The 17,500-nt window shown below is 32.2% G+C and overlaps 1 protein-coding gene across 4 annotated transcripts in view; it reads right to left on the bottom strand.

Annotated features, from left to right (window-relative positions):
• LOC106872376 (protocadherin gamma-C3) overlaps nt 1–17,500 on the bottom strand; it is a 257,426-nt gene that overhangs the window by 61,240 nt on the left and 178,686 nt on the right. For 2 of the 4 annotated variants that reach the window (XM_089362714.1, XM_089362711.1), the window contains one exon: nt 1,824–2,155. In XM_089362714.1, coding sequence (XP_089218840.1) covers nt 1,875–2,155 — 281 coding nt within the window. In that variant the 3' untranslated portion in view covers nt 1,824–1,874. Of the gene's footprint in view, nt 1–1,823; nt 2,156–17,500 lie in introns of those variants that run through there. The other 2 variants (XM_089362713.1, XM_089362715.1) reach the window with 2 other exon arrangements.

Raw genomic sequence — 17,500 nt, forward strand, 5'->3', positions numbered from 1 at the left:
GGTACACCAGGCACATGCATCACAACCATATGTGCACAGCATGGTGATCTCATATCAAGATAAGCAGTGCATGACCTTGCAGGTGAGGCTAGTTAGAATTTTCTTCAGGTTGAGTAGCCCATCCTGCTCAAAAGGTCCTTGAATAAGGTGTGTTTAAGGATAATGAACAAGACACCCGTGTTTCCAGAGGTGAATTATCCATACCTCAAAGAATTCCTCTCAACACATGGTTATGATGCTCCCTAACTACTTCTGCTCATGATTAGAGATGCACATCGTCAGCCACCAAAGGACATGCTCAACTGGTTATGGTTAAACAGCTGATAAGCAAATTTTTGGTATTGAGCAGAAAATTTGCTGTTGCCCATCTTTTAGACCAAGACAAAATATATACATGATAACACTTCCAATCAGAACCCATGAGAATCATTGCCTGGTACTGCATCAGGGTATTTATTATTATTATTATTATTATTATTATTATTATTATTATTATTATTATTATTATTATTATCAAGTCTTACCCAGAGACTTCAAGAAACAACAAGTTAGAAGTTCATGTTGGTGTTATGCCTAGGGTGTCATATATTTGGTTTTGCACATAGTATTGTTCTAAAGAATGTTTAAGAAAACATAAGAAAATTATGAGTTTGTTTTAAAATCTGAGATTATTATTATTATTATTGTTATTGTTGTTGGTAGTAATAGTAGTAGTAGTAGTAGTAGTAGTAGTAGTAGTAGTAGTAGTGTTATTATCGTCTAATATATTTATTCACATTGCAAAATATGAATTAAGAGATTGAGTTTCAGACAAATTAGTTTTGATGATGTTTAAATGAAAGTATCTTAGTAAGGTTTATAGAAGCCAATTTACTGTAAATGTTATGATATTTAGAAAAAGGCATAACTGAAACAAAATACTTCAGATACTACCCTAGTAATCGGATGTGGATAGCTATGAAAATTGACCATTTCTACTCAGTTTTATCTTAAACATACCAGTAAATGGATACATAATATTACATTTAGCCAAAATCTGTTTCAAAATAAATCTCTTTATTTAGTTTTGAATATTCTCAGACTGAAAAGAAAACAGTGCAAAATTTTAGGTTTTGTCTTAAAATAATGCAAACAGATCATAGACATAACATATAAATGTATCCTGTGTGCAATGTTTCCACAAGAATGCCATATTCATCAATGGAGGTAGAAGTGACTAACACACCATATATATATACACACACACATATATCTATCTATATGTATACATATATATCTGTTTACATATATATATATATATATATATATATATATGTGTGTGTGTGTGTGTGTATATATATTTGTTTCTTTAAAATTAAAATATAACATCATCAGTATGTGGTCTTTTAAAATAATGTTATGAAATAATAGATTCCATAGAATTTTCCATATAAATATTTGATACTTTTTCTTTATTTTTATGTATAGAAAATGAAAATATTAAATATATTTACCAATAGCATGAATATTGCAGCTTGTTCAGGATCTTATGTAGCCATAACTTCAAGACGAGTAATGTTAATGTTTTTCAGAAGCTCACAGTTTTATGAAGTTAGATACAGTTTTGCACTTAAAGTTTGGACAAATATTAACTGACATTACACACACTTTGATAATATGCTTTTTTGTATGATCTAGTATGATCATGACTTTGATTGTTTAGTCAAATATATACATATATATATATATATATATATATACATATATACATACATATATATATATATATATATATATATATATATATATATATATATATATATATATATATATATATATATATATATATATATATATATATAAAGTAATGAGCTAGAGTTGATACCTGGATATTTTTATGGTTCTCGTCTCTTTGGTAGAGCTGGCAATGGCTTGGAGTAAGATGTGAAACTATTCCTCATGGGTAGATTCCATGGATGTCTTGACTTCTTGGAAGAGGCATTGTTTACTCGTATTGATTTGAGATCAATGATATCTTTACTGTTCGTGCTTAAACCAACATCAGTTTTATAAGAACACCTGGTAGTAATTTTACTTTCCTTTGGCTGATTAATTACCTGAGGTAAAGACTTTCGCCCTGTATCTTGGATTGGTTCTAGTTTAACTAATTTGATACCTGCAAAAAACAAAATTGATATTGAGTACAATGTAATATAATTAACAATGTCTTTATTCTGTTGGGAGAATATTTTGATACCTGCAGAAAAGGTATTGTCTGCACATGTGCCAACTCACACAAATGCATACACACATGCATTCATGCATGCACACTCATGCATACACACATACATACATACATGCAAAGATGGATATATATATATATATATATATATATATATATATATATATATATATATAGAGAGAGAGAGAGAGAGAGAGAGAGAGAGAGACAGATAATGGTTTGTAGAATGAATTTCAACAAAAGAGACGAAGTATACCAAATATCATGTAAGATGAATTCTAGCTTTGCTGAAACCATCTCTGTTAACAGAAAAGTTAAACAAACACATAATAGTAATAGCCATTTGATATAGATATATATATATTTATTTATTTATATACACATACACACACATACATTATATATATATATATATATATATATATATATATACACACATGTATGTGTATCATCATCATCATTGTCATTTAATGTCCGTTTTCCATGCTAGCATGGGTTGGACGGTTCGAACGGGGTCTGGGAAGCCAGGAGGATGCACCAGTCTCCAGTCTGATCTGGCAGCTAGATGCCCTTTGTAACTCCAACCACTCCATGAATGTAGTGGCTGCTTTTTACGTGCCACCAGCACGGGTATGACAACTACAATTTCCATTTGATTTTCATTTTGATGTACTTGACTCAGTAAGTATCCTCAAGTCTATTCTGCCTCTACTCCGGATTCCTTCAACTATTTGGGAGCGGCACTTTACACATCTCCCCTCATCCGTCCATAGTGCATGACCATACCAGCGCAAACGTCTCTCTCGCATGCCACATCCTATGCTTCTTATGTTCATCATTTCTCTCAGGGTGCTTACACTCTGTCGTATGTGCACACTGACATTACACATCCAGCAGATCATGCTAGCTTCATTTCTTTCGAGCCTACACATGTCCTCCGCAGTCACAGCCCATGTTTCACTGCCGTGAAACATGGTAGTTTGCACACATGAATCGTACAATCTACCTTTCACTCTGAGCAAGAGGCCCTTTGCCACCAGTAGGAGTAGAAGCTTTGTAAACTTTGCCCAGGCTATTCATATTCTAGTGGTAACACTCTCTGAGCATCCACCCCAACTACTAACTTGGTCACCTAGCTGACAGAAGCTATAAACTACTTCTAGTTTCTCCCACTGGAGTATGTATACATCTATCTATCTATCTATCTATCTATCTATCTATCTATCTATCTATCTATCTATCTATCTATCTATCTATATATATATATATATATATGTGTGTGTGTGTGTTAGCAATGTAGGTATTTCCAATACCCTAGTCACATTTAGTGACAATTATAGTTATCCTTTTTGGTGAAATTATGCAAACTGCTGCCTACATTAATTTTATATACACACATACACACACACACATGCATATTTAATCTTTTATCTTTTACTTGTTTCGTTCAGTGATTTGTCTGTGGACTTGCCAGAAAATGCCTTGAAGAATTTTAGTCGAATTCAATCAATCTCAGTACTTATTTTTAAAGCCTGGTACTTATTCTATAGGTCCCTTTTTTCTGAGCTGCCAAATTAGCAGTGTGAGATGTGAGGAGTATTAAACTTTTGGATACTATTTCTATCAGATCTAGTGACCATGTAGAGGTTTTCTTACCACAGATTGTGAAGTTTTTGATCCCTTTTGGCTAGTAGTTCCTCCAATACCACTATATTTCATTTGTAGAAATAACCATCATAACAATTAAATCACTGAAAGAGGTTTTGTTTTGTGCTCTATTTTTTTTATATTTCATGGAAGTGATATTATTGCATAGCTAAAATTAATGTAATTAAATAAAATAAGAGGGAAATATGTAAAAAAAAATAATAAATAAATAAATAAATAAATAAATAAATAATAGATGAAAGAAAATTTGTAACCTAATCTGAGTATTTTATTGATTCCTGAAAATAATTTCTACTAGAAAACCATTTGGATTGAGGAAATAATTAGTAGCAATCCTGTAATTGTGTAGATGGTACTTCATAAAAATTTCTGATCAATCACAGAAGCCGTCAATACAGCAATATGTTATAGATATTGCGATAGATTTGATCAATACGCAATACTGATCAGAAGTTAATGCTACTGTTATTAGCTATGGTGCATAGTTATTACAGCAGAAGCAAATAATATCCAAAGCTTGGATCGCAAACGAAAGCTGTCACTACAGCCATTAACCTGATTTTTCATAATTTTCTCACACCACATACATACATATATGTAATATATACATACATACATACATATATATATATGTGTGTGTATGTGTGTGTGTGTGTGTGTGTGTGTGTGTGTGTGTGTGTATGATCATACACACAAGCGAGCACATGCATCATTGTTTGTATGTCTTTGTATGCATGTGCATACATATTTGCTTGTATATGTGTTTGTGTGTATATATATATATATATATACATACACGCACGCATATATATATATATATATATATATATATATATACACACATACATATTTATATATGTATATCTATGTATATATATATACATATATGCATATATGTATGTATGACAATATATGCACACAAACAAGCACATACATCATTGTTTTATGTTCTGGAAGCATGTGCATGCATACATGCATGTGTATGTATACATATATGTATATGTATATTTATTTACACACACACTCACACACAAATATGATACATACATGCACACACATATCTTTATGTAGCCAAGTTCCATGAAATTTGACCTAGTTTTTACATCATCTTCCTCACTCCTCACAACATCATTTAGACCATTTGTGTGTGTGTATGTGAGAGAGAGAGAGAGAGAGAGAGTATGGGTGTGTATATACTTATTTATATAACATCTTTCATTTGATTTTCTGTAATACAAGAATTCATATGTCTGAATTTAAAATTACATCCAAAAAGTTAGACACAAAATTTGACATTAAATATAATCTTTAACTATAAGTCTTTAAATAAATCTATAGGTTCTTTTCTAAAACTATTTGTATCATGATCATTTGTATAATACAATGCAGTTAGACCAACACCTTGACTAAAATGAATGGAGACATGTTTGATGTCTGCATGGGCTCATATAACAGAGATGAATTATACAAAATTATTGTAAACTATGTTTTCAACTTTTGTTAAAAGATTTCCATGCCTTTCGAGAAGGTTTATACAGAGTCAATGATCTAATAACCACACATAATAGCCTCACATTCATAATATAGAGTGATTTCAAAAAGGCTTTAGAAAATTACTCAAAATATTATGCTTAAGGACTATGAATGATACCAGTCTTAAACCTTTAGCATTTAAACTGGCTATATCTGACCAAAATATTCTGTTTGTTTTATGCTCAAACTGGCCATATCCTGCCTTTCACACCTGCCCTACAATGTCATGCTAAAAGTAAACAATCCCATAATCGAAATTTCAAAGCTACAAGATAGTGCATGATTAATTCAAAACAAATGTGGATAAATGTTACATTTGACAGAATAATCTGAATGCTAAAGGGTTAACGTTGGTAACTATTCAGATGTTATATTAAATATGTATATATTCTACCTATATAGAAAACCAAACTGTATAAATAAAAATTTAAACCACCCTTCTATAATCCTAAGAAATCATCATTGTTATACATTTTGTTCCATTGCAGAATGGGTTGGACAAATTTTCTGAGACTGTTTTATGGTTAGTTGCCTTTCCTCTCACCTGCCTTTTTAAATAATTTGTTATGACACACAGAAAACATATTTGAAGTGGTTGATCTAATAAACCAAAGATTTCAAAAGAAAATTATATGGAAGACACTCTTCTCTGATAATTTCTCTTCAGAAGCACTTCTAATGAACTGAAAATGCCCACTTTCAGAAGCAGTTTGTTCTAGAATTTTTCAACATCAACAAGAGGATACACTACTAGTTTGCAACAAAGTGAAATATTTTAACAGATCCCAGAACGTTTTTGCCCCTTTTGACAAAACCCAAAGTTGCAATTGATGCTCACACACATTCAAGAGATTTCACTCCAGTGCCATAACCAACATAAAAAAACAAACAAACATGTTCTACTCAGTAAAAACTATGAATACAAGAGCCTGAGTTAGATATAGTAGACAAAATTGAATGTTAGCCCTTCATAATTTTCGTAACTTCAACCTAACATTTTAAAGACCACAAACAAATCTTCTTCGGTATCCTTACATGTAGACCACTAAACCACATTAAAATAGAATAAGGCACAGTAAGCAAACATATTTTAGTCAAGATTTTCCTAAAACAAGTATTTAAGTCTTTAATCTCTCCTTTTGGGACAACAAAACATTTATCTAAATGGTTCAAGAAAATCTTTGTGTTCCCATGTCAACTAACCTACAGTAAATGCCAGGACTACACTCCAAAATGTCTCCCAAACTCCAGTAGGGTCATCAAATTCCTTAATTTGTTCACACACTCCTTTCAATCCAACCTCTATTTCAACATTTCTTCAACTCACAAAACTAGGTAAAATATTAACCACATTGTATGTGCCCACACATATATATTTAAAATATATGACACTCCATTATTAACATTTGGCTTGTCAGTATCTCCATCCCTATTAAATATAGAGTCAGCATCTCCATTTCTTTATTATTTTCACTAATCTATCATCTTCCATCACATCCACGTCTTTCTTTATGAGCTTCACTTCCCACATTCATTTCTTATGTTACTGTTATTTTCCATCTAAACATGTTAATCTTCTTCATGATTTCTCATTTACTTTTTGAGAATGAAGACTTTTTTAGAAAATATTTCCAAAAAATGTCATTATTTGAAAAATATTTTTATCAAGACCTACCTTTAAATTTCAATTTATTTAATCATAACTTTTGTGAAACATTTTAGTATTTTTCTGGAATTTTCAAAACTGTTTTTAATCTAACAACTTTTGGCATTATGATTATTATTATTATTATTATTAAGGCAGCAAGCATGTAGAATTGTTAGTATGCCAAGCAAAATGTTTAGTGACATTTTGTTTGTCTGTCTTTGTGTTCTGAGCTCAGATTCCACTAAGGTTGACTTTGCGTTTTCTTTCTGTCAGGGCCCATAAATTAAGTACCAGTTGGACACTGGAGTCAATATAATCAATTTAACCCCTCCCCTGAAATTGTTAGCCTTGTGCCAAAATTTGAAACCAGCATTATTATTAGCATCGTTTTGGTTTGGCTCAGGTTTAGTCTTATTCCTGATAGGATTTATGTGCGTAGCGGATTACTACCTGTAAACTTAGGCATCCACAAGTTTCCCACAATCTTTTAAGTGCGTAGAACCCTTCACATTTCTAATTTCTAATAATAATAATAATAATAATAATAATCCTTTCTACTCTAGGCACAAGGCCCAAAATTTTTGGGGAGGGGCCAGTCACTTAGATCAACTCCAATACGCAACTGGTAATTAATTTATCCACTCCAAAAAGAAGAAAGGCAAAGTCGACCGTGGTGGAATTTGAACTCAGAATGTAAAGCCAGACAAAATACTGCTAAACATTTCACCCGGTGTGCTAATGATTCTGCCAGCTCACTGCCTTAATAATAATAATAATGATAATCATAAGCAAAGATATAGACAAATGGTTGAAGGAGACTGAAATAGAATGCCCGGTAGAGCTCCTACTGAAATTAGAAATTAATGATATATTATATTAAAAATTATTAACATCATTGTAATGTCCCTTTATCCATTATCCTTGAGTTGGCAAAATCATTAGCACATCATACAAAATGCTTAACAGCATTTCATTCATCTTTACATTTTGAGATCAAATTCGACCAATGTCAGCTTTGCCTTTCATCCTTTCTGGGTTGATATTATAAGTACCGGTCAAATACTGGTACCATGCAATCTACAATCCCCGTCTCCTACAAAATTTAAGGCTTGTGCCTATAATACAAAGGACTACGGCTACTACTACTAATTTGAGCATATTTATATTTTTACATTTATCTTTCTTCATTTCCTTGCATTTTTATTCCCTCATTCATATTTTTAAATTAGTTTTCATTCTTCTTATCCATATTATATATTCCTTCACAGAATTTAAATTTATTGCTTTTTTCATTTTTATATTTATTTTTATTTACCATTTTTATTTGTGCACAGTATTTACTCATATAGCATGCAGACCCAATTTTAGGCTATGATATCCTTGAAAAACATCTCACATGTATAACAAACATTGACTTTTCTCCAGTATCATGGTGTGTGGAAAAAGGAGATTTTAGTTAGTTTTATATAGAATATATGAAAACGTTCATATATCCTAAACAAAAAAAAAACACAAATTGAATTGTGACCTTTGAACTTTACTAGTGTAAGCTGTAAATCTTCATTTGTTGTAAAGACGCGATTGTAAAATTAGAAAATCAGTCCTATTGATATAGCTATTCAATTTTGTTAATAGAAAACTGTGTCATTTTTAATTGACTTGGAATTAAATAACAGCAAAAACAACAATGATGAAACCAGTAAGTGAGCTCAAAATTAAAAGAATCTACATGAAAAATTATAAACAATCAACCTGAACAAGAAACTCTACTTTTAAATATTGAAACCTGTTACATATGAAACTGGATAAATAGCAACAGTAAGTAATGTTTACATTCTGAAAGTTTTAAAAATAGCATCATGCAAATAAAAGACCCCTTTTAATAATGTAACTCTGGGATGTTCTTTGATGCTAGTGCATATCGTTTGCACAAACAAAGTTCTTGAAAGCTTGATAAATATCATGTTTTTTCCTTTTTGAGGAATGTGACTTGAAAATTTCTTCATGTGAGAAAATTCAATGCATAGAAATACACAGTGGGGAACAGCCACAATATGAATTGACTCATCAGACTACAAATTAAGAAAAAAATTTGTGATCAAATTTTATGTGGTTCTTTACATTTGTGAATGTAGTTTGTATTTTGTAAGTAACTGTATTCCTTAAAAGTGACATAGATTTTATTACAGAAATAATATTTACTTTTTTGTCTTTTTTGTGAGAGTAGTCTTTTACCAACCAGCCAACTCATTTTTCAGTTGCTTTACTTTGGCCATTCTCAAACCACTTAGGATATGATATTTACCAATGTAATCTTTGTGATAGTTTGAAAATGGCATTCTGCTTTATATATTGCAATTCTTAGCATGTTCAACAGCACTGTGGTATATCATGCAAACACACTTTTCTTTAAAACTTGTGGAAAATGTAATCATCTGCTCATTCCACCAGATAAACATAGCTATGAGTCTATCTCTTTGATATTATTATGACCTTAGATACATGAAAATATACCGCTTGTACACCACAAACATGGCTACACAACTGTATCTTTCTTATGACACTTTCAGTAATAAGATAGTCTGAGGGCAGCAGTGAAGTTTCCATGCACTGCAATATCACAAACGTTTGTTGTTTTATAATTTACTGAATACAGAGTAAAATTTTTTCAATCTTACTGTACCATGTGATTTACTTTCATATCATCAAATATTTTGAATAATTTATCTTTTGTCTTATTTGTTTTAATTATTAGAGTATGGTCATACTGGGGCACTACCTTAAAGAATTTTTAGCTGAATGAGTCAACCCCAGTAGTTACTTTTTTTTAAAGCCTGGTACTTATTTTATTGATATCTTTTGCTGAAGTACTAAGTTATAAGAATGTAAACACACCAACACTGGTTGTTGAGTGGTGGGGGAGGACAAACACAGACACAAGAAACACACACATGCATACATACATACAAACATGCACATGCACACACACACATGAAAGGCTTCTTTCAGTTTCCATCTGCTAAATCTTCTCACAAGGCTGTAGTAGAAGACACTTGCTCAAGGTGCCATACAGTGGGATTGAACCCAGAAACATGTGGTTGGAAAGTAAGCCGCTTACCACACAGCTACACCTGCATCTATTTCAGAAGAAAGTTTAAGTGTTGCCATTTTAGATGCGTTTGTAAGACAGCAAATCTTTGGTAGAACTGCCAGTAATATATTTGACAAAATTTTAACATATTAAAAAAAAATTTATATCCAACTTAGTCATTTTTAGGTAATATATTTAACTTTTACTCTCTTAAACTTCTGTAGGTTTGTTTGGTGATCATGAAAGGTTTTCTTTTTTGACCCACAACTACAGCCAGCTTACTTGCCATAGAGAATATTTTTGTGGTAATTTTAATTTTTTAGTCTGTGCTTATGTTATTTAATAAGTGAGGTATGAATGTATCAGATTGTTTACAATATTTTCAGTTTTTATTATTCGTTTTAGTTTAAAAAAGGAATGTGTGGTTGTAGGGAAACAGTTGCTATTTCTAGCAGGTTGAGTAACTGCATAAAAGTTCCACTCTAAGGCAGAATAATAGTTATTTAATTAATGTTTTTTAAGAGTTCTCTTTTTCTTTTTTTTTTTTTTAGAAGTAAAATAAGTCAAATTATTCATGCAAAATTAGAGCTGTCCTTTAAGTTTCAAAAATTTAACTTTCCTTTTAGTCTCTCAAATAAATGATATAATAATACTCTATCAATAAGAATTTTAAACATGTTATATCAAATAACAATTCTAAAGAATGAAGAATTTTTGGTCACTGCATGATGACTGTAATTTACAACAAATAAAAACAATTTGATGAAACTAAACAATAAATTCAAAAAATAAATAAGCAAGCACAGAGGTGGCTGTGTAGTTAGAAGTTTGCTTTCCAACCACATGGTTACATGTTCAGTCCAAGTGCCTTCCACTAAAGCCCCAGGCCACCCAAATCCGTGTAAATGGCTTTGGTTGATGGAAACTGAAAGAATCCCATTGTATACATATATATGTATATATCTGTGTGTCTTTGTTTGTCCCCTCCCCTCGCTGGATAAATGGTGTTGGGTTGTTTATATCCCCATAACTTAGCAGTTCAGCAAAAGGGGTTGACTTGTTCAGCTAAGCTCTTCAAGATGGTACCCCCACATGGCCACATTCCAATGACTGAAACAAGTAAAAGATAAAATGAATTATAGAACTTGCTATTGCCAAATAATAATCAGTTTTTTAAAAACTACTTAATCACCACTATGTTCATATATGTCATTGTACCGTCTCCAGTAAAATTCCATCAAGTAACTATAGAAAAGTTCTTGAGATATATTATTCATCAGGTTCAATTTTTTTATGGCATAAGACCAAAATGATTCCATACTTCGTATATGTGCATGAAGGTTAGCAGGATTGATGAAATTTTTACTGTGGTTCTCTCTATTATAAAAGCACCAATTGTCAGTGCATACTATTGATCCACTAGCAAATATCGAGCAGTGGGTTCTTCAAAGAAACATTTCTTTATGTTTCCTTGAACTATATCCTTAAATACCCTCTGGCCATCTCTTTAATGGACTTTTGCATACTTTCTGTTGAAATTCTTCATATTTCTGTATTTCCACCATAAGAGATTCATTTGTATCTGGACTGATTCCACCAATATGCATTGGATTGTTTTGAAATTAATGACACGTCTATTATGAAACAAAAACCAAACTATAACTGCTCAGGTTTTGTTTATTTTGCACTCTTTAGCAATTTTTATTGAATAAGTATCAGTGTTTTGAAAATACATCACATCAAGCAATTGTTTTAACAATAGGTAGCATCACAAATAGATAAACAAATAAATAAAGATAAAAAGATAAAGTGGAAAGGAAAGGTAAAAATAATATTCTTTAGTGACCATTTCACAATATTAATGATACTGCCATTGCGAAGACCTGTTGGGGCAAGCAAAAGTGAAATCGTCATGGCACCTGTGCCCAGCGTCGCCTTCCTGGCAGTTGTGCCACTGCCACATGTAAAAACATTTGAGCGAGATCATTGCCAGTGCCGCTGGACTGGCTCCTGTGCAGGTGGCATGTAAAATACACCATTTTGAGTGTGGCCATTGCCAGTACTGCCTGACTGGCCTTCGTGCCGGTGGCACTTAAAAGCACCCACTACACTCTTGGAGTGATTGGCGTTAGGAAGGGCATCCAGCTGTAGAAACTCTGCCAAATCAGATTTGGTGTAGCCATCTGGTTCACCAGTCCTCAGTCAAATCGTCCAACCCATGCTAGCATGGAAAGCGGACGTTAAACGATGATGATAATGATAGTATGTATATTTTGTCAATTTGCACTTAGTTTCATATATCTCACAAACCATTTCATTTAAGCCCTTTCCTAACCATCATTACTAATATGTGCAAAATATCAGGTGGTTCATCACAGACTTTATGTTGGATGTAAGCATCACCATTTGTTGTTTCATACTGTTTACAAATAACCCTACAAGTAGAAAGGCTAATATCTGTAGCTGTATGAAAAGAGGAATAAAATCTCCAGGGATAATCAACCTATGTAATATTACAAATCCTTCTGTTATATGCAGGGATTAGTAAAAGTAAATAAAGACAAGAATAATAACTAGTTGTTCTAGATCAGTGGATCCCAAAGGGGACAGTATTGTCCCCTTGGGGGTAGTGGAAAGATACAGGGGGCGTTGAAGAAAAGTGGGATGATAATGGCATAGCCAAAATGGAGTGATAGGTGTGAAAAAAATATTAATAGGTTAATTATGTTTAAGCTTTATTTGTGAAATACAGTTGTTTTGAATTTGCTGCAGAAAGTGGTCTATATTTGTGGTAGTGGGGTGAGGGGGCGCTAGGAATGTGGACTAGATGCCAAGGGAACAGCAGCCAGAAAATGTTTGGGAACTACTGTTCTAGATGAATTGAAAACTAAAGATCACTCAGTTTGAGAGTTAAAGGCTGTGGGAACACCTGAAAATGTGAGAGATGGAAACTACTGGTGGAAAGTGTTTAAGTCAAGTGAAAACACCTTTAGCAAAAGTGTAAATGGTATATTTCACAATAATGTCACTCAAATTTGGACACCAACTAGACAACATCATCGTCATTTAATGCCCACTTTTCCATGCTTGCATGGGTCCAATGGAATTTGTTGAGGCAGATTTTTCAACAGCCTGTCACCATCCCATGTCTGTTTCTAGGCAAGGTAATATTTCTCCATGGACAAGCATGCTTTTCATCCTTTGTATTTTATAGTGTTTAGTTGATTTAGTTTGCTTATTAAGAAGAAAAGATCAGTGTGAGTTGGAGTGAATTAAGGTGGTCACACTTAGATTAATATACATAGAAGCATTGAATTTCATGAGATTGGTTAGGTTCATATACTTTGAGGAGAGCAGAATTATTTTTGGCTACAATCTTTCACCCATAGATACTCTATACTGAAACGTGATGATTGGGCACCTTTGTGTGAACAATTTGACAATTTGGCATGGCTGACTTGACATTGGGCTTTTTCTGGAGACAGTACTTTTTGGTAATAGAGGTAAACACACACACACACACACACACACACACACACACACACACACACATGTATGCATGCATTCTTGAACACAGAAACAAACAGAAATATGTGTATTGAGACAGAAAGAGTGAGAAAGATAGAGAGAGAGAGACATTACAGTTTAATAATTGAACACAATTGACATAAACACTTTCAATCTCCTCATAAAGATAAACATGCTCACATAGATAAACCATAAAAATAGAGAAAAAGAGAGTGGGAAGCATGATAGAAAACATTAAAATGTCTAATGTCAAATAATTCAGCATTGAATCAACAATGCCAAACAGGTGGCACCAAAACAACTGTGCCAAAAAGTTTCATACCCATTCTATATTAATCACTTGAAATTTAGATACCTGAAATAAGACCCAACACACATAGTTCACTAAAAGTGGAGGTAAAAACGATAAGGACAATGATGATAGTAGTGGTGGTGATGGTGGTGGCAGCAGCAATTTTGGCTATGCTGACAATGACAATAATGATATACCAAAGTGTTCATGATAGCAATGAATTGCTTCAACTTTTTCACTTTATACAAACCAAATTTACATAGAATAACTATATCTTTTTTTAATATATTGACCAATCTTTCTATTGTCTACAAATTGTGTATGACTGTTAATTATTGATTTATATCTTTACACTAAAATCGATTATATTAATTAATTTATTAATTTTGTGGGATTTTGTGTCATTATACAATTTTGATATCTACTATCAATTTTTCTGTCATGTTTCATAATGTACTGCAATTCCATCTTATTGTAAATGCATGCCTGATCGACTGGTGGATTAATTTGATGCCTGTGTGTTTAATATAACAGTTAGAAGAATGAAATTAACAGCTTTTATGTTTGAAATTAAAATGTTATATTGCACTGGTTATTTGAAATAATTTTGTCATCTATTATTGATAATTAAGTTACTATTATTTATGTCTTCATTATGAAATTTCTACTATTAGTTTTATCATTAGAATTAATATATTTAGTATTCTGTTTTATCAGCTCTTAAAAGACAAATTTATCAAACCTATATCCAATATTCAATTAAATTAGTTCAAGCACATATTGCCTATTAGCTGCGTGTTGCTACATTTTCTCTGAAATGTTGCATCTGTTACTGTATTATATTATAAGAATAACTATCATTTAGATTTATCTCCATTATGGTTATTTCTTGGAACAGTGAAGAATTTAAAAGAGAACTGAAAGGTTAGTCCCCTCCCCACTAAATATTGTTCTTATGTTTTAGAGAAAATGAGTGGCTGGTTGTAAAGAGACTGAAATGACAGAGAGCTGGATTAAATAGAGTATATAGTTTCAACAAATGTACATTGTAAATTCCAATCCTGCTAGGCTCCATAAAATATTCACCAGGTATATACACAGTTGTGAAACTGTGTGGTCTAATGGCTACGGCATAGAGCTTTTAATTGTTAGGTCATGAGTTCAATTGTTGAACTGGGCTGCACATTGTATTCTTGAGCAAGTCACTTTGTTACACATAACTCCAATACAGTCAGCTGCAAATGAGTACCAGTGGCACCTGGAAATTAGCCTTGCAATAGAATTGTTCCCATTCTGCTAGTAGACTTATACTCTTAGCCTAAATTCCTTTAAGATCTGAATAAGCTCTGATGTCATGAACCTGTAGGCTTGAAATAGTTATACTGAGTTTATTTTTATTGATTTATTTATTATATACCACACTTAGCATTATTGGTTACAACTTTCCAACAGGCTAAATCTCTATAACTCTTTTCCTACACAACTGTGGCCTTCTGCCAATGTGAGAAATAATAAAATATGGAACCTACCAGTAGGATCCAAGGAAACAAGTTATAGTCTGCATACGTAATTAGTGAGCATAAACAGTTTTAAAGTGGTTTGTCATGAGAAAGAAGGAAAAGTCTAATATTTGAGCTTTAGAAGAATTAAGTAATTTACTAAATTTCAAATAACAGGAGAAAATTTAGGTATCTGGTGCTTTGCTGTTATGAAAACAATTTTCTACTCATCTAAACTGCAAGCTGCAAATTGTATATGTAATATAATTTTGTACAGCTGTAAGACAATTATACGAAATGATACAAATAGTTGTTTGCAGAAAAATATGCAACTGTGTTGGTGTGTGTGCATGCATCTGTGTATATGTGTATGTGTGTGTGTGTGTGTGTTAGTATGTGTATATATGTGTGTTTGTGTGTGAGTTTGTGTTTGTTTGTGTTTGTGTGTGTGTGCATGCATTTATGTGTGTGTGAACATAGAAATTCATGGAATGCACCAGCAAGGTTCTTTGGCGTAGTCCAAAACTCTATTGTCAATTCTACAGAAATCATTATCAACAACGTGTATAAGAAATAAATTTATCACAATTAACTTGACGACTCTTCATACTACATTACCTTACAAATATCTAATTTGTGTTTTGCTTGAAATAATTGGATTGGCATTCAGCAGTAAAAAAAAAAGTAATATAAAACAAACCACTAAATAAGTAAATAAATAGATAAATAAATAAGCCATTCAGATGTAATACAGCATTCAGAATATTGAAAATATTTGGCATTACAGCATTTGGCAAAACATTTGCAGAAAAAAATTAAGTAACCAAAGTAATTTTCACATTGGAAATTATGCTGTCTATTGCATTAAAAGAGTTGTCAACTTCATTCCATCAGTTATAAAAGAGTGATCCCTTTTACACTGATGTAAGGAATTCATAGGTAATACAATTTGACTGTGGTTGTATGGTAAGAAGTTTACTTCCAAACCACTTGGTTTTGGGTTCAGTCTCATTGCATAGCACCGTGGGTGAGTGCTTTCTTTGATAGTCCTGGGCTGACCAAAGTCTTGTGAGTGGACTTGGTTAATGGGAACTGAGAGAAATCCATGGTGTATATATATATATATATATATATATATATATATTTATATATGTATATAGGGAGACAATCGTTTGCACTTAACCCTACTCCTTTGTCCATGCATTCAACAACTAGCCACGTGGTCTTTTCTTCCTCCATTTTGAAGAGAGGTTATAGGCCACTGGCCTTTAGGGTCTGAAGAGATGCTGTGAAGCTAAGTGCTTTATGGACGTGAAACCCAGATAACCCAACAGACTAACCATAGCTATCTTTATCTAATTATATACGTGTGTGTGTGCGTGTATACACATATATACATACTTTATTATTAAAGCTGCAAAAGCATCACAAAATTATCACAAGAAAATGTTACTCAGAGTTTTACATTGTCATTCATTGAGTAGTAATGCTCAAGAATGGAATAAAAAATTTTATATTCCATTCTTGATCACAACTGCCTGATGAATGGGAATATGAAACTGATATATTTTGTGATGTTCTTGCAGCTTTAATAATAAAGCCTATTACTCTACCCCCAGTATCCAAGTACTATTTTTTTACCACCCTGTTTCACATTTATGTGCTTACTCAGGTATATATATATATATATATATATATATATATATATATATATACACACACACATACATATATATACATTTGTGTCTGTTTTTCTTTATGTTGATCCACCACCAGCACTTGATTTATTTACATCTTTGTAGCTTAGTGATTTCACAGAAAAAAAGACAGATGGAATAAGTACTAGACTTAGAAAAAAAAAAAAAAAAAAAAAAAAAGAACTGTGGTCAATTTGTTTGACTAAACCCTACAAGCTTGTCTCCAGCATGGTTGCAGACCAATGTCTGCTAAAGTTTAAGGATTTCTAGAGAAGAGACTTAGAAGTTAGTGAATATAATTCCACTTTGTTAAATTAGTTGAA

Source organism: Octopus bimaculoides, chromosome 14, assembly GCF_046866305.1.
Source record: "Octopus bimaculoides isolate indiv1 chromosome 14, ASM4686630v1, whole genome shotgun sequence".
Classification (NCBI taxonomy): domain Eukaryota; kingdom Metazoa; phylum Mollusca; class Cephalopoda; order Octopoda; family Octopodidae; genus Octopus; species Octopus bimaculoides.